Source organism: Cavia porcellus, unplaced genomic scaffold (assembly GCF_034190915.1).
Source record: "Cavia porcellus strain 051 isolate PalLab524CR breed Dunkin Hartley unplaced genomic scaffold, mCavPor4.1 scaffold_1, whole genome shotgun sequence".
Lineage (NCBI taxonomy): Eukaryota > Metazoa > Chordata > Mammalia > Rodentia > Caviidae > Cavia > Cavia porcellus.
The window spans coordinates 214835102-214857125 of NW_026947484.1; the positions used below are offsets into that span (position 1 = coordinate 214835102).

The 22024-nt window shown below is 38.4% G+C and overlaps 1 protein-coding gene across 1 annotated transcript in view; it reads left to right on the top strand.

Moving 5' to 3' along the window:
* Positions 1 to 4640: 4640 nt before the first annotated feature.
* Lrpprc (leucine rich pentatricopeptide repeat containing) overlaps positions 4641 to 22024 on the top strand; it is a 98228-nt gene continuing 80844 nt past the window's right edge. The window contains exons 1-3 of the mRNA XM_003473055.5: positions 4641 to 4849; positions 13797 to 14008; positions 15853 to 15975. Coding sequence (XP_003473103.2) covers positions 4701 to 4849; positions 13797 to 14008; positions 15853 to 15975 — 484 coding nt within the window. The 5' untranslated portion in view covers positions 4641 to 4700. The remainder of the gene's footprint in view (positions 4850 to 13796; positions 14009 to 15852; positions 15976 to 22024) is intronic.

A 22024-nucleotide genomic window follows, 5' to 3' on the forward strand; every position in this document is an offset into this window, starting at 1 on the left:
GGTCCAGATGTGTTTCAGATTTTTGGAATTGTAGAATATTTAAATATATATATGTATGTGTGTGTGTGTGTGTATGTATCGTTTTGACACAAGGTCTCAGTATGCAGTTGAGGCTGGACTCAGGCTCATGTTGTAGCTCAAGTTGGTCTCAAACTTGCAACCATCCTCCTGCCTCAGTCTTCAGAGTGCTGGGATTACAGGCATGCACCACTACACATGGCAATATTTGAATACATTTGTTTTGGTTACATTTACTTTTCTCTTGTTGCTGGGACAAAATATGTGACACCCAAAATGAAGGAAGGACAGGTTTATTTAGCATATAGTTTTTGGATGTTTCAATCCAAAAATCAGCTGTTTTCAAGGCAGGGTGGCACGGCACTGGGCCAACACTTCAAGGCAGCAGCCAGAGCACAAGCGGGAAACACACGCTTCTTTTCCTCCCTTACATGTATGCAGGCCACCACCCACCCCCTCCAGGGCTGGTGTAGCATTCACAAAATCTGTATGCCCTCCTCTTCCGCAGGATGAGGATATTTACAAAGTAAGGATCCTGGTTCCCTGCTGAGTCTCTTATTTAAACCTCTAAACTCAAGTTGACACAGTATAGCAATCATAACATTTTACCAATTGAGTAATAGTAATTCAAAATTCTGAAATGGCCCAAAATTTGAAATTGTTTTTTAACCAGAAGCCTCCCCTACCCACTTGAAAATTTTGAGACAGTATCTCACTAAGTTGCCAGGGCTGGGTTCAAAGTTGCAGTTCTCTTGCCTAAATCTCCTGAGTAGCTGATATTACAGATAAGTGCCATCATATCTACCAAAACTTTGAAACTTCTTGAGTGACAGTGTCAGTGTTCAAAAAGTTTCAGCTTGGGTGGAAGGAGTGAGGGTCATCTGGTTTACACAAAAGAAAACCACGGAATTCAGTTGCAGTCTGGCTTCTAAGCTGTTTTTCCTAAGATTCTGCTCAGAGGCTATTCTATTCACTGGGCCCAGGGTCCATCATTTTCTCTCTTTTTTTCTTTCTTTCCTTTTCTTGAGAGAGGATCTCACTTTGTGCAGGATGGCCTCAGAGTCATATGTAGCCTAGGCTGGTCTCAAACTTGCAACGATCCTCCTGCCTCAGCTTCCCATATGCTAGGATTAGAAGGACATACCATCACACTCAGCTATTTCCTACTTAATACAGTCAAGTTATGGGAGAAATCAAGGATGCTCATCCTGCATACTTCCTCACCTAGACACAGCTTCTGGAGTATGTCTAAAAAACAGTAATGCTTCCTCTTGCACACTCTTTTATATACTCAGTCCAAATATGTACATGCACTTTGCATGTGTTAACTACACCCTTCAGACCTCAACCTAAGGATCCACATATTCCATGGACAAGGCTTTCTAATTTCTCAGGGAAGGCACACTTTCCCATGGAATCCTGTCTCTGTACTCAGAACCTGTATTTCACTTTGCAACCCCTCTAAAGTGATTACTTGATGAGTATCTGCCTAAAGGTATGAAAGTTCCATAACTGTAAGGCAGACTCCTGCCTTTGCCCACCATGTTTTTCTTTTTTCTAACAGTTAATTTTGTTGCCTGGCAGTCCAATAAATAGTGAGTGAATAAATTCATCAGTGGATGAATGACTGCCCAGGCAAATTTCTTTAGTAGTTTATTACAGACTTCAGACTTCGAGTCTAAGACAGAGGATGCTGGCTAAGGAGTAAAGTTTTCAGAGTTAAAAACACCTAGAAGTGATTATGTATACATCCATTTAGCCTCTCATTAATTCCACGCAGCCTCTTTGTGTCTTTGTAGTTGTAGTGAGTCTGTGTTCCCTGACAATGCTGGGGTAGTCCGCATTCTTTTCTAAAGCCAACCCTTTTTTACCTCTGTACTGATCCCCTCTCCTGATGCCAGCTTTATCAGTCTTCACTGTCTATGGCACCGTCTCATAGGATTTTCTTTTCTTTTTTTAATCGGTACCAGGGATTGAACTCATAACTGCCTGCATGCAAGGCAGGCGCTTATGCCGCTGAGCTAAATCCCCAGCCCATAGGGTTTTCTTTGATAACAGAAATGTTCTCTGTGCTATCTAGTAGAGCAGCTACTAGTTAATTGTGGCTATTGTTCTTGAAATGAGGAGTGTAAAATTTTTAAGTTTGAAAATTTTAAGTCACACATGGATGATTCCCATCTGAATCAAATATATGATTTTTCCGTTCTTAACTGAAATAAACCTCTCTTTATGACTCCATCTCCCTTTTAGAGAACACTCCATTTCTGCGCTCCCTCCCTCCCAGTACATTCTATAGAAAGGTTTCTCTATCCTTCCAGTCTTCACTTCCTTCTTCCATATATTCTTAAACTCATTTCAATCAATTTTTTGGAAAGAAAGTCTCACTATATAATTCAGGCTGGTTTTGAACTCACTTCACTATATAGACCAGGGGGCCTAGAACTCCTGGTGATCTTCCTGCCTCAGCTTTCTGAGTGCTAGGATTACAGACCTGTGCCACCACACCTGGCTCATTTGTTATATTTTCATCTACACATCCCCTATTGAAATATTACAAGCCTCAAATTTTGGACTTCATGTCTTTTTCTTCCTAATGATTTCATCCATTTCTATAGCTGTAAATTTTCAAATGTATCTCTGACTTTTCCTCTGGACTCCATGTTGTTTGTTTCCCTGTTACTCCCATTCTCAAATTTGACACTTCTGTGTCTGGTAGATACAAGTTTACTGTATCTTTTTATTTCACCTTTTAAATTTTCTTCTTCCTGAGTCTTCCTCACTTAAATCAGTACCACTTACCTCTGCCTAGTTGCTCAAGCTACAAACAGTGGAGTAAAAAAAAAAATTAGCAGAGCATGCTGGGACATATCCATAATGTCAGAATTTGGGAGTCTGAGGCAGGAGGATTGCTAAGTTAAAACCCAGCCAGAACTGCACAGTGAATTCAAGGCCAGCCTAAACTACTGAGCAAGATCCCATCTCAAAAACAAAACAAAACTCTGAGTCAGCCAATCCATGAATAAATCCTTTTGCTTCTAATATTTAAACAGAGACTAATCTTTTCTCATCATCTCACCTCTTTGTCTTGGCCAAAGTTACCACCAGTTCTGGTCTGGGATTTTGTAGGAATCTCCTGTTTTGTCTTCCTACTTTTATTTACTTCTTTCCTTCTAAAACCTCCTTTTCAAATGGCCAGAGCGAGCCTTTAAGACATGGGACACTGGGCTTGATGGTGCATGCCTCTCATGCTGAGGTGATGGAGAGTTCAAGGCCAGCCTGGTGTACACAGGGGAAAGGGCAAAAGGATTCATAAGTACAGCAACTTTCCAAAGGCTTCCCATCTCATTCTGAATAAAATCGAAGTCTTGAATGCCACCTGCAATGTCAGACATACTCTGGCTCCCGCCTACATTTCTGACTTATCATCTGACCTATCATACCCTCTGCTCTTTTCTTTTATCCTGTCTTCCTGCTAACCATAATTTGAATAAGTACATCTGTTCTTGGCTCAGGGTTTTGATAATTGCCCATTTTAAATAAAACTGGAGCACTCTCTTCCTCCCACCTCTTCTAGAATTTTTTTTTTTTTTTTTTTAAGGCAGGGTTTTGCTTTGCAGCCCAAACTAGCCTCAAACTCCGGGCAATCCTCTTAGCCTCCAGGTGGCTGGGATTACAGGGAGACCGCTGTTCCCAGGTGTACAACCGGTGAGAAATTAAGGTTTGTAGGAAACATTTCAACAGTCACCTGCTGAGCGTCAGATAGGTGAAGAGGGAGTGGTGGTCGGTTCCTGGCTTCCCATGTGTGTGCACTGGAAACCCTTCCAGTCTGCAGTCCAGGGAAGGCAGGAGTGTTTAACTTGTTCGGGACCTGGTTGCAGAACTTAATTACACCGGTGGCGCCTTACGTTCTGCACAGCATTTACTGAAGGAGGAGGTGGCGTAGGGTCAGGAAGAAGAGAGAGTTCAATTCCAGCTTTAAATTCTTGGTTTGAATCCATCTACTTCACAAAATGAGGTACTGAGTATGTACTTTGGTTAGATCTGCAATGTATTCCCTTTGCACTTTACAGTGTATTCCACCGGCTCCTTTCATACAGATCACGTGGTATAGAACGCCGCTGTCCACAGCACAGGGCGAAGGTCCTTAACGTTTTCTGGCCCCATTTCCTGAGAGTTATAGCCCATTTTTATCAGTGAGTGCGGCAGGAACCTGGTGATTGAATGAGAACGATTGAATGAACGTCAGCGTCTATAGCAGTTCTCGCGAAAGGAAATGGGCCAATCTCCTCCGGGATCTTCACAGGCGGCCCCTCCCGAGTGGCCCCGGTGTTCGCGCTAGTCGGCCCCCCACAAGCCCTTGCGCCAACCTGGGAGGAGTTGACCTCTGGCGACTCTACCAACTGAAGAATGCGGGGAGAAAGTGATTGAATATGCTCAGATGATGGAAGAAAGTTGGAAAAATAAGCATCTTCGATAATGGATACATCTATATTGTTTAATAAAATATGATAATGCTCTTCTGGCCCCTAAAGAAATAAGTTTTCCCCTTTGCAACAGTTAGCAGCTCCCCCCAACCCCGCTCGGCGCACCCGGCCATTGGACTCTCCCCCGCCGGTGACCTCGCAGTCACGTGCTCCTCCTGTCCTAGAGCGGCGTGCCTCTGGTGTGCGGAAAACCCAGCCATGGCAGCTCTGCTGAGACCTGCCCAATGGCTCTTACATACCTGTGTGTCCCCGCGCCTCCCGTTGTCCCTGCGCCTCCTTGTGGGCGGCCCAGGCCGGCCGCTTGTCGCCTCTAGTTTGCCGGCGGCTCGCGCCCGGCCCTCTGCTGGGTGAGTGAGACGCCCTACTGCTACCAGCCTGCAGATGGGTAGTCGACCTTGGCGGGGGCCGAGCCAGTGGGGAACTCTGCACGCTACTCGCCGTCCCAGGACCTAGGTGTCCAGCCTTTGGATCACGCTCTTTTCTAGAGGTTGAGTTCCTTCAGAAGGTCATGGCTGCGGGCACGGCTTGCTTCCGACTTGATTCCTGCAGTCTCCACCTCGGGAGTGGCTTTTGCCCTTGGACTGCCCACGTTCAGTGAAGCTGAGGAGGGATTTGAAGGTTGTTTGGGGGGTAGGACACCTACGATTGACCGTGTTGGTTGTTAACTCACGTGGGGTCACTGTTGTTCAGTAGCCATCTCATGTTGAGACTTTGGGAGCTTTAGAGTTTTGAGAGGATGAGTTGGGAGGTTTGGATGAGCCGAGTTCAAACCGACAGGAGGTCCATGGAGTGTTGCAAACCAGGGATAGTTTAGAGTTCGACCTTGGACTATAATTAGTTTGGAGTATTGGCTGTATTTTCTTGAATGGCATTTTTCTTCAATATTTATGAAAGTGGTGTGGTTTGAGAATTGTCATGGTGGAATCCGTGACACTGAATAAGTGAGCACAGGGAAGGCACAATCTGTTGGGCTGTAAGAGTGTAAAGGCAAGTTAAACTCTCACTCGGGATGAAACGTGTGAATAGATGTCCTTGTGAACAGAGATTCTAGGGAGGTATGTTTGACATAGACGTTCATCAACTTTCCTATCCCCTCATCTGAAAAGTCTTATGGGTGTTCAGGTTTTAGCATTGGAAAGAAACTGACATTGAAAGATGTATAAATAAAGGCGCTTTGGGGTCCAGCATAAAGATAAGAGCCAGTGATCTGGAATGTTAGGGAGGTGGACTGCAGACTCCTCAATTTTTTTTTCGTGTGCCATTGAGCAAGTCTCTTCTGCCCAACCCTCATGATATAGAAGATGGGAACAGTAATGGTGTGTCAATGTTATTCCTTAAAATTATCTCTGTAAGGCATTTAATGTAGAGCTGGGTACTTCAGAATAATAATTGTGTGTTTCAGAGGAAAGGTAAGCTTTGAGCCAAATCCGTTTGGAAGTATCTAGACAGATGATTGTCCCAAGGTTAAAATCATGTATTACTTTACAACAGAATAGTATGACTTCTAAGGTAGGAAAACTTTCTGTTTACCTCTTATTTTAGAAGATCTCAACAGATACCAAGACCGTTGGAATCCTTTGGGCTGGTGAAATCTTTAAGATTCTACTTCTGCTCCCTATGTTAGTTTATTAATCGTAGAAGACTGACAAGCACATTAATACCTGATACATATGTGCTGTCCATAAGAGAGGAATGTAATAGTGTACTGTTGTATTTCAAAGAGAAAAGCAGATACTTGTTTTGTGGTAAGGGGTCACTTGAATTTTAGAGGACAGGTGTTAAATGGATACTCAGAGTCTTTGAAGAGTAGAGAAGCCTGTGAAGACTTGGATGCTTGGATACTTTCACTGGTGAACTGTCAGGCAAGGTGGGAGCTGATACTGCAAAGGCCAATTGATTTCTTGAAGCTACCAAAGTCGGTTGATGGTTGGAGCTCATTGGAGGATTTCAGAGCGTATGGGTTTTGACAAAGTTTAGTTAGACCACAGGAGAGAAGACTGGGATAGACAGAAGTAGTGTTCACGAAAAAGAATTTGTAGAACTGCTTCAGAAAATAACCAGAATGATGAGACATGTGTTTGAAGCTAAGGTGAGTATTTTGAAGGAGGATTAATGGCAGCATGTCTTTTACTGTAATTTTTTTTTAAAAAGTAAACATTTACTGTATATTTTGATCATATCTCATATATAAATGGGTTTCTTTTTTTTTTTTGGTACCGAGGATCAAACTTGTGGCTGCACGCTTGCAAAGCAGGCACTTATGCCACTGAGCTCAATCCCCATCCCTAAATGCGTTTCTTTTTTCCCTTGTACTGAAATTGGCATATAGTCTCATATTTACTAGGCAGGTGCTCTACCAGTGAACTGCACACCCCACCCCTAAGAATAGTCATTTTTCTTCCCTGAAGTGACTAATGCTTAGAAAGACTCAGTATCTTTCCCAGAGTTCCATTATGTTGATGAGCATAACTTGGATTTGAATAGGCCTTGTAAAATAAGTCTTGTGATTTCTGCTAATTTATTAAAGAAGAAAATGCTATAGTAAATACTTAGTTAATATTTGTTAAGCTTATTTTGCCCATTCTTTTATGTATACTTTCTCAGTCTTGCCCACATTTTGAAATTTTTTCTTACTGTCATATTTTTTTTGGGTCAGCATTGTTTATATTTAATACTTTTATTTATAGTACCTTGACTTAGATTTAAACTTAATTTTGCATTAAGCAAAAATGTTGGTAAAATAAAGAGCTTGGTATAATAGTTATTTTTCATTATTTAAAAAATAATGAATTTACTGAAATGAGAAATCTTTGCCTAACTGCTAAGATCATCATGCCTAGCAGAAATATGATAATTTGGGAATCACTGCATCATCTCAGTTAATTTTCACAAATAAAGCAGAAATAGATTATGAGGCTAAGCGTGGTGGCACATGCCTGTAATCCTAGCACTCTGGAGACTGAGGCATGAGGATCACTGCAAGTTCAAGGCCAGCCTGAACTGCATAGTGAAACCCTGTCTCAAAAAACATGACCCCCCCCAAAACAAGATTGTGACACAACTGCTTTTATAAACCTTTAACACAGTGTGTTAAAAAAAACTATGTTCTGATCAAAAATCTATACTTTGGGGCTGGGGATTTAGCTCAGCGGCCTAAGCGTCTGCCTTGCAAGCAGGCAGTTGTGAGTTCCATCCCCGGCATCGATAAAAAGGAAGAAGACAAAAAAAAAAAAAAAAACCTGTACTTAGATCACAATCTTAGAATCTGTAATGTTGTCTTTTTCTCTGCAGCCTCCTCTCTCATACCCGCTGTTCATTCACCAGCCTGCTACAGACTGTTCTCTCTCTGCCCGGAACCTTCATCCTCTGCCTGGCTAAGGATGGCTGGCCCTTTTTAGGCCAAACATTTTAATGTCCTCTCCCTTAAATATTTATCTAAAATAAGGCCTTACTGTTACTTGTTTTTGTTATAGTCTGTATTAATTTTCTTCATAGTATTTAACAATTGGTATTTCAAAAATAAGTTCAACTCTATTCAGTTTACTCACTAGAGACCCTAGCACAGTGCTACATACATAGAAAGGTGCTCAATAAGTGTCTTCTGAATTAAGTAAAATGACTTAACTTTATGTGACAGAAACAGCAACTGTAGGTTCTCAAAGGGAGAAGGACATGAAGAAGAATGGTTTTAGGGATGATTGATTTGGTAGTTGTGTGAAGAGAAGCTGAAGCCTGAGAGACTAGTGAGGCATCCATTGTCAGTGGAGCCTGGAGATTCAAGGGGGTTACATTCCTAGAGTACCTGGGAATGGTGAAAAAGACTGGAAATTCTGAATATTGTCAGCAAAATGCCTATAAATATCTACTGTGTTAGGTGGCATAACTTTTTAGTTCCTGTAGTAAATCCAGTAGTTCAGCCTTCTCTTGAAGTGTTCTAAAATTCTTTTGGCACTTAGGTTCATTGTCAGAAACTTTTGAAGGTGTTGGGTGTTTGGGCAGCATCCTAGGGAGCTTCGGGCTTTAAGAACAACAACAACAACAAAAACCGAGAACACTGGAGATAGCTACTGGTGGTAAAGCCACTTGTTCTAATGCAGGAATGCTGGTGCATCTGCCTGAGATATGTTACATGGCAGCAACAGGAACTGAATAATGCTCTCAGACTGACTCCTTGCAAACTTTAAGCCAGAAAAAGTTGTAGAGGTTATCTACAGTTTCTATGAAATTTAGGGGTTTCTGCATACAATTACTAGGTTCTGAGTAAACAGGTGAGCCAGTAAACTCTGAACTGTGGCTGTAGAGGGGTATACTCTTATTTTGGTTTCAGTAAAAGCTTCAGAAAAAAAAGGCATGATTCCGTAAATGAGCCATGAAGGGTGACAGACATTGAGCAGTAAAACAAGTATCCTAAGAGTTTGCATTTCAGGGAACAAGGTACTAGTGGTAATGAGTACCAACACCCTTTAGGAGAAGGCCTCACCTTTTTGATTTTGACATGAACACTCAAGCAGATCTTTCTTTGTATAAGAGATTATGCGGTGGAATCAAGTGACCATGTGTGCAAGCAGGCTTGAAATTTGAAAATCAGTTGATATAATTCACCATATTAGGCTAAAAGAAATGCAAGTTAGGGATTTCTGAGAAAATAAAAGATGAATTGTAGATCCCTATTGTTTATAAAATAATTCAACACAATAAGCTGACATAGTAGTTCTCTGAAAATCAGTCTCACAGTTTATAAACATTTCATAAAAGCCTCCATCCCTGCTTCTGGAAGCTTTGCATTATGTAATCTTATCTTTCCTATCAAGCTTTTATTTCTACCACTTTGCAAAATTGTGAGCCTTCCATTGTGGCCAAATGAGTTCTAACACATATAATTACCTGTTATTAATACCTCTTCTATATCCGTATTTCCTGTCTTTCAACTCTGACAGCTCCAAAGTGACACTTAAACTAGCTCAATAGCAGCAAGTAAGACAAAAATAGAATTTTAGGAACATGTATGATCTGGCCAAGGTATAGCTCTGTGGCACGGTGCCTGTCCTGAGTTTGATTCTTGATTAAAAAAAAAAAAAAATATATATATATATATATATATATATATGACTAGTTTGATGTACTTTTTTTTTTTTTTATCGGTACTGGGGATCAAACTCACGACCGCCTGCTTGCAAGGCAGGTGCTTATGCCACTGAGCTAAATCCCCAGCCCCTGATGTACTTTCAAAGTTAAAAAGAGATGAGTAATGCTTTTTTTTAAAGGTTAATACCATAAAAAAATGGAATTTCTAACATTCAACAATAAGTGAGGTGTGGGCTACATTGCTGTAATCCTGGCATTCAGGAAACTGAGGCAAGAGAGTCATGAGTTCAAGATCAGCCCGGGCAACATAATGAGAATCTGTCTCAACAAACAGAAGTCAAAAATGACAGTGAAAAACAACTTAGCAAACAAACCCAAAGAGCTCAACAGTAAGAAAAATTATAAGACAATTTAAAATGGGTGGAAAACCTGAACATATTTCACCAAACATGACATATATGTGGCAAATACATGTGAGAAGAAGTCTATTTTGTGTCATTAGGGAATTATAAACTAAGACAATAATGATAGACCACAGTTGTTAGAATGGCTAAAGCTGAAAACACCAAGTGCTGGTAAAGATACAGACAAACAGGGACTCTAGTTCAGTGCTGGTAGAAATGTAAAATGGTAGCACAGCTATTTAGTAGGATAACTTGGCAGTTGCTTATGTAACTAACCATAGGATTACCAAATGAGTTCAAAATTCATGTTCCCACAAAAAAGTACACACATATTGCCCCAAATTGGAAGCATAACAAAATGACCTTCAGTTGGTGAATGGATAAACAAGTTGTGTATATGTGTACAATCAAATGTTATCAGCAGTAAAAATAAATGAGCTGCTGTATCGTGAAAAGATACAGAAGAACATTAAATACCTCTTGATACCGTTAAAGAAGCAAGCCTTCTAAGGCTTACTTGATAGTAAACCTATGTGACATTTTGGAAAAAAGGAGAGTCTAGAAACATTAAAAAAAAAAAATTAGTGCGTGCCAGAGGTTCCAAAGGAAGGTGAAAGGATGACTCGGTGGAGTGCAGGGCTTTTGAAGGAAGTGACATTACTCTGTGTGGTACTGAAATGGTGGGTACATGTCATATTTGCCAGCCTATTGAAGTGTGCGCACAAAGTGAGTCCTAGTGTAAATAACCTCAGTAACCAGCGTCAGTTTGTGATTTGTAATAAATATAGCATACTAATATTAGATGTTAGTGGGGGAAACGAGGGGAAAGAGTGTATGGGGGTGGTACTTCGTGTACTTTTTCTGTAACTTTAAAAGTGCTTTAAAAATCTAGTCTACTTTTTAGTAAATGGTTCCTTTTTAGAAAGTGATGTGGGCTTAAAATGGGAATTCTGTGCAAGTGTGTTTATGACAGTGTGGTCCTTGTATCTTTTTAAATTTGAAATATGGACACAGCTATAATTTTTTTTAAAGAGTGAAAGACCTATATCATTTTGATCTAAGAAAAATAACTGTTCTTAAAATGCTAGATTTTATCAGAGGAAATTCATAGGTATCCTGAATATTAGTGGTAAGAGTCAGAGTCTTAGGAGAGAAACAGGAGGCATTTAACTCAAAAGTATGAAGATGATACTAGGAAACTTGGATGGGATGTTTAATTTTTCCTTCTGAGGTTACATCAGCTTTGATACTAGAATTTGGAAGGCGCGTATCTTGCGCAAGCCTGGTAGAGGTTCCCACCTGTGTGGGCCGGCTGAAGTTAACCCTGGCATTGGTTCTTCTTCTTCCTTTCACACAGTGCCTGTTGTGAAGTTCTTGGTTCTCTCAGGGTGTATTAGAATAGATTTAAAAATAAGTTCTGACTGGGGATGTAGCTCAGTGGTACAGTACTTGGCTAGTATGCACAAGACTGAGGGCTTCATCCTCAGCACTGTTTTAAAAAATCTGGGCTGTATAATTAATGTATAAAGTGATGGAGAATCGTTTTCCATCCCACTTTTACAGTACATCAGTATTCGTACCCACTTAAGTGAAGGAAACTTGGTTGCATTAAAGACTTACTTGGGAAAAAATTGAGTATGTTTAGGTACATATATACATGGCTGAGCTTTGCATTTGTTTTGTGACATTTTAAGAGACTATTTAGGCTGTGTGAGGTGGCGTACACCTGTAATCGTAGCATTGTGGAAGGCTGAGGTAGCAGGATTGCAAGTTGGAGCCCAGCCTGGGCAATTTAGCAATGTAGTGAGAGCTTGCCTCAGAAAAGGGCTAGATGTGTAGACAGTGTGAAGGTCCTGGGTTCAATGTCCAGTGTTTGGGAGTGGTGAGTGGGGATGCGAGTTGGGGAGAGGGTAGGAGCTATATTTAGGAACAGTTTTATTTTTGTGCTCTTTAACATTTACCACGTTTGCATTGTGTGAAAAGCCGGCAAGTACACTTCACTGCCACTTTGAAATTTCTGTATTAGTGAGCTTTTGTTTTTGAGCAGTATGATCTGCACATTCACTTGAACCTGACACATTATCCTGGGTAATAATAAAATGCTATTATTCTGTTTGCCTGACACTCATAAGGGCATAGTTTAGTAACAATTGATATAGTAACAAAGAAATAGCTGTGGAAACCTTTGGAAAGAATAATATGAGTCTTATGTAGTCTGCAACTAGTGATCTAGCATTTACAGTTGTTCGTTTTTGGTCCAAAGTCTAATCTCTTACCTACATATACCCTACTGCCTTTTTATGATTTTTGGTTTTTTGAGACAGGACCTTGCTAAATGGTTCAGACTGGCCTTAAATTCATTATGTAGCCTGGGCTGGCCTTGACCTTGAGGTGATCCTCCTGCCTCAGTCTCCCAAGTGGTGGGATTGTAGGCATGTACCATCATACCCAGCTCTAGCATTTAACTCAGCTCATTTTGTAAGCCTTAGTTAAGTACTAACAATGGGCCAGTTATTACTTTTATAAAGATAGTACATTGTGCACTGGAGATTTAGCTTAGTAGTAGAACATTTGGCTAATATATACAGGGCTCTAGAATTCCCAGCAGCATCCCCTCCCAACGTTTTATTTGGATAGCGCCCTAATTTTTTCCATTTTGTTTATTTGTATAGGTGGAATTAATTTTTTTTAAAATTTTATTTTGAAAGTAGTAAAATACAACAGAACAAGACAGAATAAAGCCAACTGAGACAGTGTAGTGAAATTGGTACAGAACTTCACAGCAGGTTACCAGGATAACAGTAATAGGTATCACAATATATTTTGTTATATTTACAATAATTCTTTCAATCACATATATCAAAATAAAATGAAATACAGAACATTATAGAACTTATCAAAACAGAATATTGAATAGAGCGGTTAGGTGGGATTATTGATAGAGTGGTTGTGATTTTCCCTAGATCACAGTGGTAGGTCATCTAGTCTAATGTCTGTTGTTTACATCACCTTGTGGCAGAACTTCTGGTATAGTGTCCTTTAATGCAACTTTGTAAGTTATTGTTTATCCTTTGACCGGTTTTCCAGGATAGGAAAGCAATAACTTTTTTGTGTTTGTGTTGGGGATTGAACTCAGCTTTGTATAGGGAAAAAGCACACACTGTACTATTGAGCTCTGCTCGTAGTCCTTGGAGTTTTATTTTAAAACATTTAGTTATTATATACTTCATATATAGTATTTAGGTATACGTAGTGGCTGCTTTAATTATCTGGAGTAAATGTCTAAATTTTTTTACACAAATTGGGAATGATTTTGGCCTGAATGATTCTGTAAAGAAAATACAATTTTAAGCTTGTAATGAATATGTTATTGTAAGTTAAATAACTTACTTAAATTTTAATTCATAATCATCTGATACTCAGAATTTTTGATATTTTCGATATACTTTAAATATTTTGTCTCATTTATGAAAAGAACTTAGTAATATAAATTGCTTCACTTTTGGTTAAGGGTGATATAAAACATACCATATTATTATTACCTTAGTTTGGGATCATTCTGTGCCAAAAGTTTCAAGCTACTGTCAACTGTTCAGGGAATTAATTGTACATACAGTTCAGTATGATTTCATCTAAAGCAAAAGTCAAATCTTTATTTCCTACTAGTTTATATTTACCTGAGTATTTTTTTATATCACAAATGATTTTAGGTACTTAATTTATTCAAAACTTTGATAAATTTTGCTTAAAAGGATGACCTAGATAGACAGCAATTGACTTAGTCTTGTTATGTTTCGTTTTTTAGAGAACTACTGAACCAAGCCAGGCTGTATGCCACTGTTGCTGAAAAGAAGAAAGATCTTCTAGAGGACAGCACTTCTAGGAGGAATGCCTCTTCTAGGAAGAGTCCTGGTCAGTTTGATTGGGCACTAATGACACTTGATAATTCTGTCAGAAAAACTGGCCGTATTACAAAGGCGCTTTTGCAAAAAGTTTTTGATAGCACCTGTCACTCAGGTATGTAAAAATTTCCTGTTCATAAAGTTTTTAAAAAGTTGAGGTTTTTTGTTTGTGTGTGTGTTTGTTTGTTGAGTTAGGGTCTCGCTATGTAGCCCAGGCTGGTCTTGAGCTCATGGCGATCTCCTTGGTCCACCACGAGCTGGGATTAGAGGCATGTACCACCAATCCTGGTGAAATTAAAAAGTATTTTTAGGGGACAAACATTGTAGAGTACGTTGATACTTTCAATTTTGTTAACAACTAATCTGTAGTCTCCCTATCCTTGCCACTCATCTAGGGCAAAATTTGGAATAAGTGGAATATTTTTAGATGTTTATTTCAAAGCTAGCAAATAAGTTTTGTTTCCATAGATGATAAGAAAGAGCTGCTGTGGAAGATAGTAGTTTTTCATACCTTCCTTTGAGTACTGTCGGCTTCCCCTAAGATGATCACATATGATAGGATTTCCAGAAAGTTGATTATTTTTGGTTAACTACTTGTAGTTTACACTTTTTTTTTGTTGGTATCGGGGATCGAACTCACCACCTCGTGCTTGCCAGGCAGGTGCTTTTGCTGCTGAGCTAAATCCCCAGCCTCATCCTGGTTTTTTTTTTTTTTTTTTTGGTACTTGGGATCAAACTTATGACCTCACATTAGTCAGACAGGTCCTTAGGATGTTTAGCTAAATCCCTGGCCCTGGTCAACAACTAAAAGCAATTTGATTCATTTATGCTTTTGATAATCTGATGGAAACTTGGGAGCTTCACTGTTCCCACCGCCAGGCAACCTGCAGACATACATAATTTTGCATGCAGTTTGAAGAAAAATTCATAAGGCTTCCTGAAGCCTGTTCATGGATATCAGTCACGTCAGGAAATGAAGATATAAAATTTGATGATGAGGGGGATACCAAAGAAATGAGAATTATACCTACAATTACATATAAAGACATTTTTCTCACTTTTTCTCTTCGGTTTATTGAGATGCTCACCCATCACTACAGCTAATATAAACATTTTTGTCACCCCAGAAAGAAACCCTGTACCTTTATCAGTCCCTAGCTTCCCCACCCCAGCCTTAATCAACTGGTAGCATATTTTCTGTCCCTGAGGTTTCTTGTTTTGGATATTTCATATAAATAGAATCATAAATGTTTTTGTTTTGTCTGAAAGTTAGCTTTTAGGGACATCTAGATAAACACTATACATATAGGAAGACGAAAGTTTATATTATTTGTAATTGATTATAAGCTTGAATTTGACTTATGAGTTTTAATTATACTGCTTTGTGTCATTTTTATATGGTATTGAGAAGCTCAGTGTTTTAGTTATAGCTAACACTGCTTATAAATTCTCTGTTTTTGTATTCAGTAGTCATTCAAATTACATAGATTTCATATCCTTAGATCTCTTAGAAAAACAAGCTGATAATTAAAAATGAAAATGATTAGGTTAAGATTTTTCTAATGCATGGAGGCTCTCAATATTATCTTTAGTGAACCAGATTTTTGAATATTGATAAATTTCAGTTTGAAATTTGATATTTATCATCTGGGTATGGTGGCTCACGCCTGTAATCCCAGCACTCAGGAGATGGTTGCAAGTTTGAGACCAGCCTGGGCTACAAAATGAGCTCAAGGCCAGCCTGAACTGCATAGAGAGACCCTGTCTCAAAAAGGCAAAAAAGGGGCTGGAGATTTAGCTCAGCGGCATAAGCGCCTGCCTTGCAAGCAGGCAGTCGTGAGTTCGATCCCTGGTACCGATAAAAAGGAAAAAGACAAAAAAAAAAAAAAAAAAGAAATTTGATATTTATCTATAATACTGGTACCACATTAAATATTATCCATTAATGTTTTTCCATAGGTAACCCAGGTGGTAATCAAGCCTTGCTTCTCCTGCGCAGCTGTGGTTCCCTCTTGCCTGAAATAAGTCTTGAAGAGAGAACAGATTTTGTTCATAAGATATGGGACAAACTTCAGGAATTGGGTATGATTGAGTGTGTGCTATATGTGAAAAATGTAGACATTTCTTCCTGTGTAAAAAAAATATTTCTTTACATAAGTACTGTAATTCAATTTTATAGAAGGGCTGCTTAATTTGCAGTTTATTGGTTATGTTTTATTTGGTGAGTTATAGTGACATCTAGGGGTGTTAAGGATAAAATAATTTTTTTGTAACAAGTATTATAGCTTTGGTAAGTGAAAAAAAGTAAAAAAAAATGAGACAGAAACGTATTTAGTCTGTCAAACTAAAAATTTCTCATACAGCTTGACCAAGCAGTTCTGTTTGTTAGAATTTAGGTACAGATAAAGTCACATGTGCAAAAGAATATTCTTCGCGGTTTATTTCTAATACTAAAAACTTGGATATGCTTTTTTTTTTTTTTTTTTTTTTTGGTACTAGGGTTTGAACCCACAACCTCATGCTTGCCAGGCAGGCACTTAGGTTACAGAGCTAAATCCCTGGCCCATTAATACTAAAAAATTGGAATCAACACTGATGTTTGTCATAGGGCATTGGATAAATTATGGAGCATTCATAATAGAATGCTGTGCAACTTAAAAAGTGAAGGATCTCTTCATATACTGATGGGAGGATATTCCTCAAAATAGAAAGATACAGAACAGTATATATAGCATGATATCATTTTGAAGCAGTACTTTTTTCTTATATGCACAGACATATATTAGTAATGTAGTAATGTAGTTCTAGGATGATGAACACTGCATACAATTTTTACATTTTCATACTTTTTCAGCTTTGAACCATATGAATGTAGCATATTTTCAAAAAGTAATTTAAAAAGGCCTTTTGATAAAATTCAGTATTCAAGCCAAGGGTTTAGCTCATTGGCATAAGTGCCTGCCTGGCAAGTGCGAGGTTGTGAGTTCAGTCCCCAGTGTGAGGGAAAAAAATTCACTATTCATTCCTGACTTTAAAAAACCTTAAAAACTTCACAGATGCTTCTTTACAATGCTAAAATCTAAAACTATCAAGTATAAGTATTTTGTTCAATGTAATAAAATGTGAACCAATACTAGAAATCATTATTAGGTGGTATGATTAATTGAAAAATTTTAGAAAAATCAGTTTATAGCAATTAGTTGAACATGTTAAATGTTGGCGAATCCTTAACATTCTTTTTTTTTTTTTTTTTTGTCTTTTTCGTTTTTATCGGTACCAGGGATCGAACTCACGACTGCCTGCTTGCAAGGCAGGCGCTTATGCCGCTGAGCTAAATCCCCAGCCCCATCCTTAACATTCTTAGTTACAAAAACGATAGGGGATCCAGATAAGGCTAGTCTCAAATATATAAACTACATAGGGATAGCCTTCAAAAAATGTGAGAGAGGCCCCTCTTTAAAAAAAAAAAAAAACAAAAAAAAAAACATAGACTAAAGATCCTTCCCTCTTAGTTTTTTTGCTTTGTTTTATTTTTGTTTTTGTTTTTTGACACAAAGTGTCAGTATGTAGTTGAGCCTGGCCTTGAACTTGCTATGTGGCCTAGGCTGGTTTTGAGTCCCTGCTTGAGTGCTGGGATTACAGGTGTTTGCTACCATTCCTCACAGTTTTGTGTTCATGTAGAATTCATTTTGGTGGCAAGTTTTTTTTTTAAAAGCTTTTAAAATTATACCTACATGTTGGATTTCAGAATGGGCAAGATTTTTTCTAAGTATAAAAGTAGCAGAAAAAATAAAGATCTGAGACATTTCTAGGGCTGGGAATATAGTTGAGTGCCAGTGTGTTTGCCTAGCACGCATGAGACATTAGGTTTGGTCTCCAGCACTGTAAAAAAGAGAAAAAAAAAAAGTCGATATATGTGTTACGAAATTAAAAAGTTTGTTGAAATAGGAGAAATAGCTGCAAAAAAGATTATATTCTAAGATATAAAAGATCTTTTATGCAGCAATCTACGTTAACATCGAAGTTTCTAATTTCAATACGTATTACTTTTTGTTATAATTACTCCCAAATATCTTTCCTCAATACTGTATATTTTATGAGAATGAAATTCATAGTTTGTTTTCTTCTTCAATGGTAGCATGGTACTTTCTACATAATGATGCTTGACACATACTTGTTCAATTAATATTGCCAGAATCCTGATAGATGCCACTGTGATTTGTTCAATTGTATTTACCTCCATATGGTTCACAATTGAAAAGGTTATAGCGAGAGATTCTAACCCATATTTCCCACCCATCCAGTTTTATTTAATCAGTCAAATCTAACCTTTTTTTTTTTTTTTTTTTGTCACCCTATTCCATTTGGAAAAAGTTTATTTTATTTTATTTATTTATTTATTTTGGTCTTTTTTCCTTTTCATTGGTACCAGGGATCAAACTCACGACTGCCTGCTTGTAAGGCAGGTGCTTATGCCGCCGAGCTAAATCCCCAGCCCTAACCTGTTTTTTAGTCTAACATAGAAACAGTTTTCTAAGAGAAAACTCACTTTTAAATATTTGTGTATTTAGAGACAGGGACTTGCATGTAGTTCAGGCTGGCCTTGAACTCAGTATGTAACCCAAACTGACCTTGAACTTGCAGCAATTTTGCTTCAGCCTCCTGAGTGTGGGAATTATAGAGATGTGTGCCACCATGCCTGGCAGAAAACTCACATATTGGAAAAAGATGAGTGTGATTTTTTTTTTTTTTTTGTACCAGGGATCAATCTCACAACTGCGCACTTGCAAGTCAGGTGCTTGTGCCACTGAGCTAAATCCCTGAGTGTGACATTTTAAGAAAACTTACTTCTTACAAGTCTATAATTTATAGTAGTTGGTATTCAAAAAGATAATAGAGCTCTAATTGAGAGACAAAGGTGGGGATAAACACATCTCTGACAAAAAAAGTATGAACTTTTTTTTTTAAATTTTTGAGACAGAATCTCACTACATTGTGGCTAGCTGGCTAGCTGTGAAATTACTATGTAGCTCAGGCCGGCTACCACATTGTGGCAATCCTCCTGCTTCAGCTTCTTGGGTACTGGCATTATAGTGTTTTAAGTAGTACTGTTTTTAAGTATTAATATTAAGGCAAATCCATACTTTATTTATATTTATAAATACACAAATATATTTATATGTGTGGCTCTGTCTGTATGGTCTTACTGAGGAGAACTACATAGCAACATCTTACAGCTTTAAGTGCCATCACTTTTTTTTTTTTGGTCTTTTTGAGACAGGGTCGTGCTATGCAGGCTGGCCTTGAGCTGTCTTTGTAGCCCAGGCTGGTCCTGAATTTACAGTGATCCTCCTGACTCAGCCTCTGGAGTGCTAGGGTTATCATCACATTTTTCTTGAACTGAACTATAAAATGCTAGCCTAATTAACATATCCATAGAAATAATTTTGAAAGCTCTGAGTTATAGAAAAATGAGCAGTGAATTTCATTGTGAGCAGACACAAAGTGATAAACATAGGAGAAAAAATTATAGCAGTAGTCTAGGTTTCTAGATGAGAAACCTAGCTTTTTACCCTAAATAGTAATAGTTCAGACCGTTCCTTCAACGTTAAACAAAGTAAATCTAGGATAAATTGGCCAAGGTGATGCACACCTATAATTGTAATCTCAGCACTCTGGAGGCTGAGGCAGGAGGATCACTGAATTTGAGACCAACCTGGGCTATATAGTAAATTTAAGGCAACCCTGCATAAACAAACCAATAAAAATAATTCTAGGATAAATGCAATTGGAGGATAATTTATAACATTTTTGCACAAAGAAATTGAAGACTGTATCAAAACATTAAAAAAGTAGTGGACAACAGAGCCAGGGCCATATTAAAGTCTGAGAACAGGAGATAAGGAATGCTATTTGGTTATTAGGTAGGATTAGGGTTACATTCATTCCTAAAGGTTTGTATTTCTAATTTAAATTGAAATAGTTCTAGACTTTGCTAATTCGTGCTGCAAAAATAATTAAAAGGTTGTTCATTACTGTCTTTCTTTCTTTCTTTCTTTTTTTGAGACAGGGTCTTGCTGTGCAGTTCAGGCTGGCCTTGAGCTCACTTTGTAGCCTAGGCTGGTCTCAAACTCGCAACGATCCTCCTGCCTCAGCTTCCCAAGTGCTGAAATTACAGGCATAAGCCATCACACCTGACTCATTACTGTGTTTTTCAAGACCCATGAAATTAACTAGAGATGTATATAGCACATAGTTACATAGTATGTAAGTACAGGAATAAAGATTTTACTCTATCATGTAAAATCATGAAAACATTTTGACACATACAATAATTACATCTTGTGCCAACATGTCAGTGAATTTGAACCCTCATGAGCATTGAGTTGGCCATTGATCGTAATTGAAGTATACCTGAAAAGACAGTAGATATCACTTACCAGGGCTTTGGCAGTTTCCTTAGCTTCTGGAACTAATCAGAGTGAATCCCCTTACAAGATGATATGATTTCCTGCAACCTTGGAGCTGTGGCCAACCATTGTTAGAATTCAGTTTGAGATGGTGATTTTTTAAAATAAAATTTCAGACATTCTATGATAACCTTGCTGCATGTCAGACATACTGGCATGGTTCCCTATATTGCTCTATAAAAATTTTTACAACAATTAATTATTGGGCTTTCAAGACTTATCCTACTGATGGTCCTGCCTGTGGTCACTGGAAAAATGGAGGGCCTGTTTTCCTTGTAACATGGGGATGATAGTACCTGCTTAAAATTTATTGTGAGGAGTGAACTTTTATATGTGGAGCGTGGAGCATAGTGCCTGAAACAATGTAAGGGTGACTGAAAAGCAGTGAGTGTTTAATGAATTTATTATAGTAAAAGATACATTGTCATTAATCTTCCTGTTAATACACCCTCTCGCTTAGAACGTACTTACCCTTCCATTTTTTGACACATTCTGAAGCAGCTGTGGAAATCCTCTTTTGTGTAAGGTAAATAATTTTCTGTTCAGCACATTGAGGCAGCCAGGACAATGCAACTAAAGGTGCTCACAAAAGAGGACTTATAGAACTACTTCAGAAAGTGGCAAAAATGATAGGGTAAGCGGGACGTGCTGGTTATATGCCTGCAATCGCAGCATTCGGGAGGCTGAGACAGGAAAGGGAGACTGAGACAGGAGGATCATTGCAAGTGTGAGGCCAGCCTGAACTGCATAGTAGGACTTTGTCTCAAAAAGAAAAAAAAAAAAAAAAAGAACAAAGTGGTCAGTGTGTTTTAAGCAAGGGTAAGCATTCTGAGAACAGTTAATGTCAGTATATGCCTTTTACTGTAATACTTTATTTATTTATTTATTAATTCTGGGAGATTGAACTCAGGACCTCGCGCTTGCCACTTTGCTGTATCCCTGGCCCCCTTTTAAAAATTCAAACACATACTATACTTTTTGGTACATGCCTCCTAAATAGTCTACATGTCTGTTAGGATGAAAACAAGTATTAATTTAATAGAACAGGTCTCCTTCTGCCTAGTAGCTCATAAACTGAACCAATGATAATAGGCCTTTGTGGTCATAGGCAATTGGATAAGGACATGAAATTAAATTCATGATAACTTAGGAAAAATATTAGCCTAGATTGACACGATTATGGTGTCACAGCTGAGTGGTAGCTTTAATTTGATGTGGCCCACCAGGCTTTGGGGACACGGGGAATACAGGGGGTGCAGAGATAGGAATTGGTCAGACTAACGACTAGAAACGACACTCAGCAACTAAGATGAAATGAGTCTTTCAAACAAAGGCACTGAGTGGCTTGGTAAGAAAATAAGAAAAATTGCCAGCCGAGTAGTGCCACTTGTTGTAAAGAACTATAGTCACAATCCATCTGTGACATGGTGAGAGCTGCTTTATACAGGAAAATCTTTGAGTCAATAAAGATAGAAGCATCATTAACATTTCCTAGCTGGAAAAAAGCACTGTGCTTTGTAACTAAGAGAACTTTTAAATATCTGAACAGTCAGTTATGTGTAAGTCTTATAGTTCTGGCAAGATATTTGCATGTATTAGGATAGATGGGTGAAAAGCTATAGTAAAAACGTAAAAATTGAGGTACACCTGACTTCAGTTAT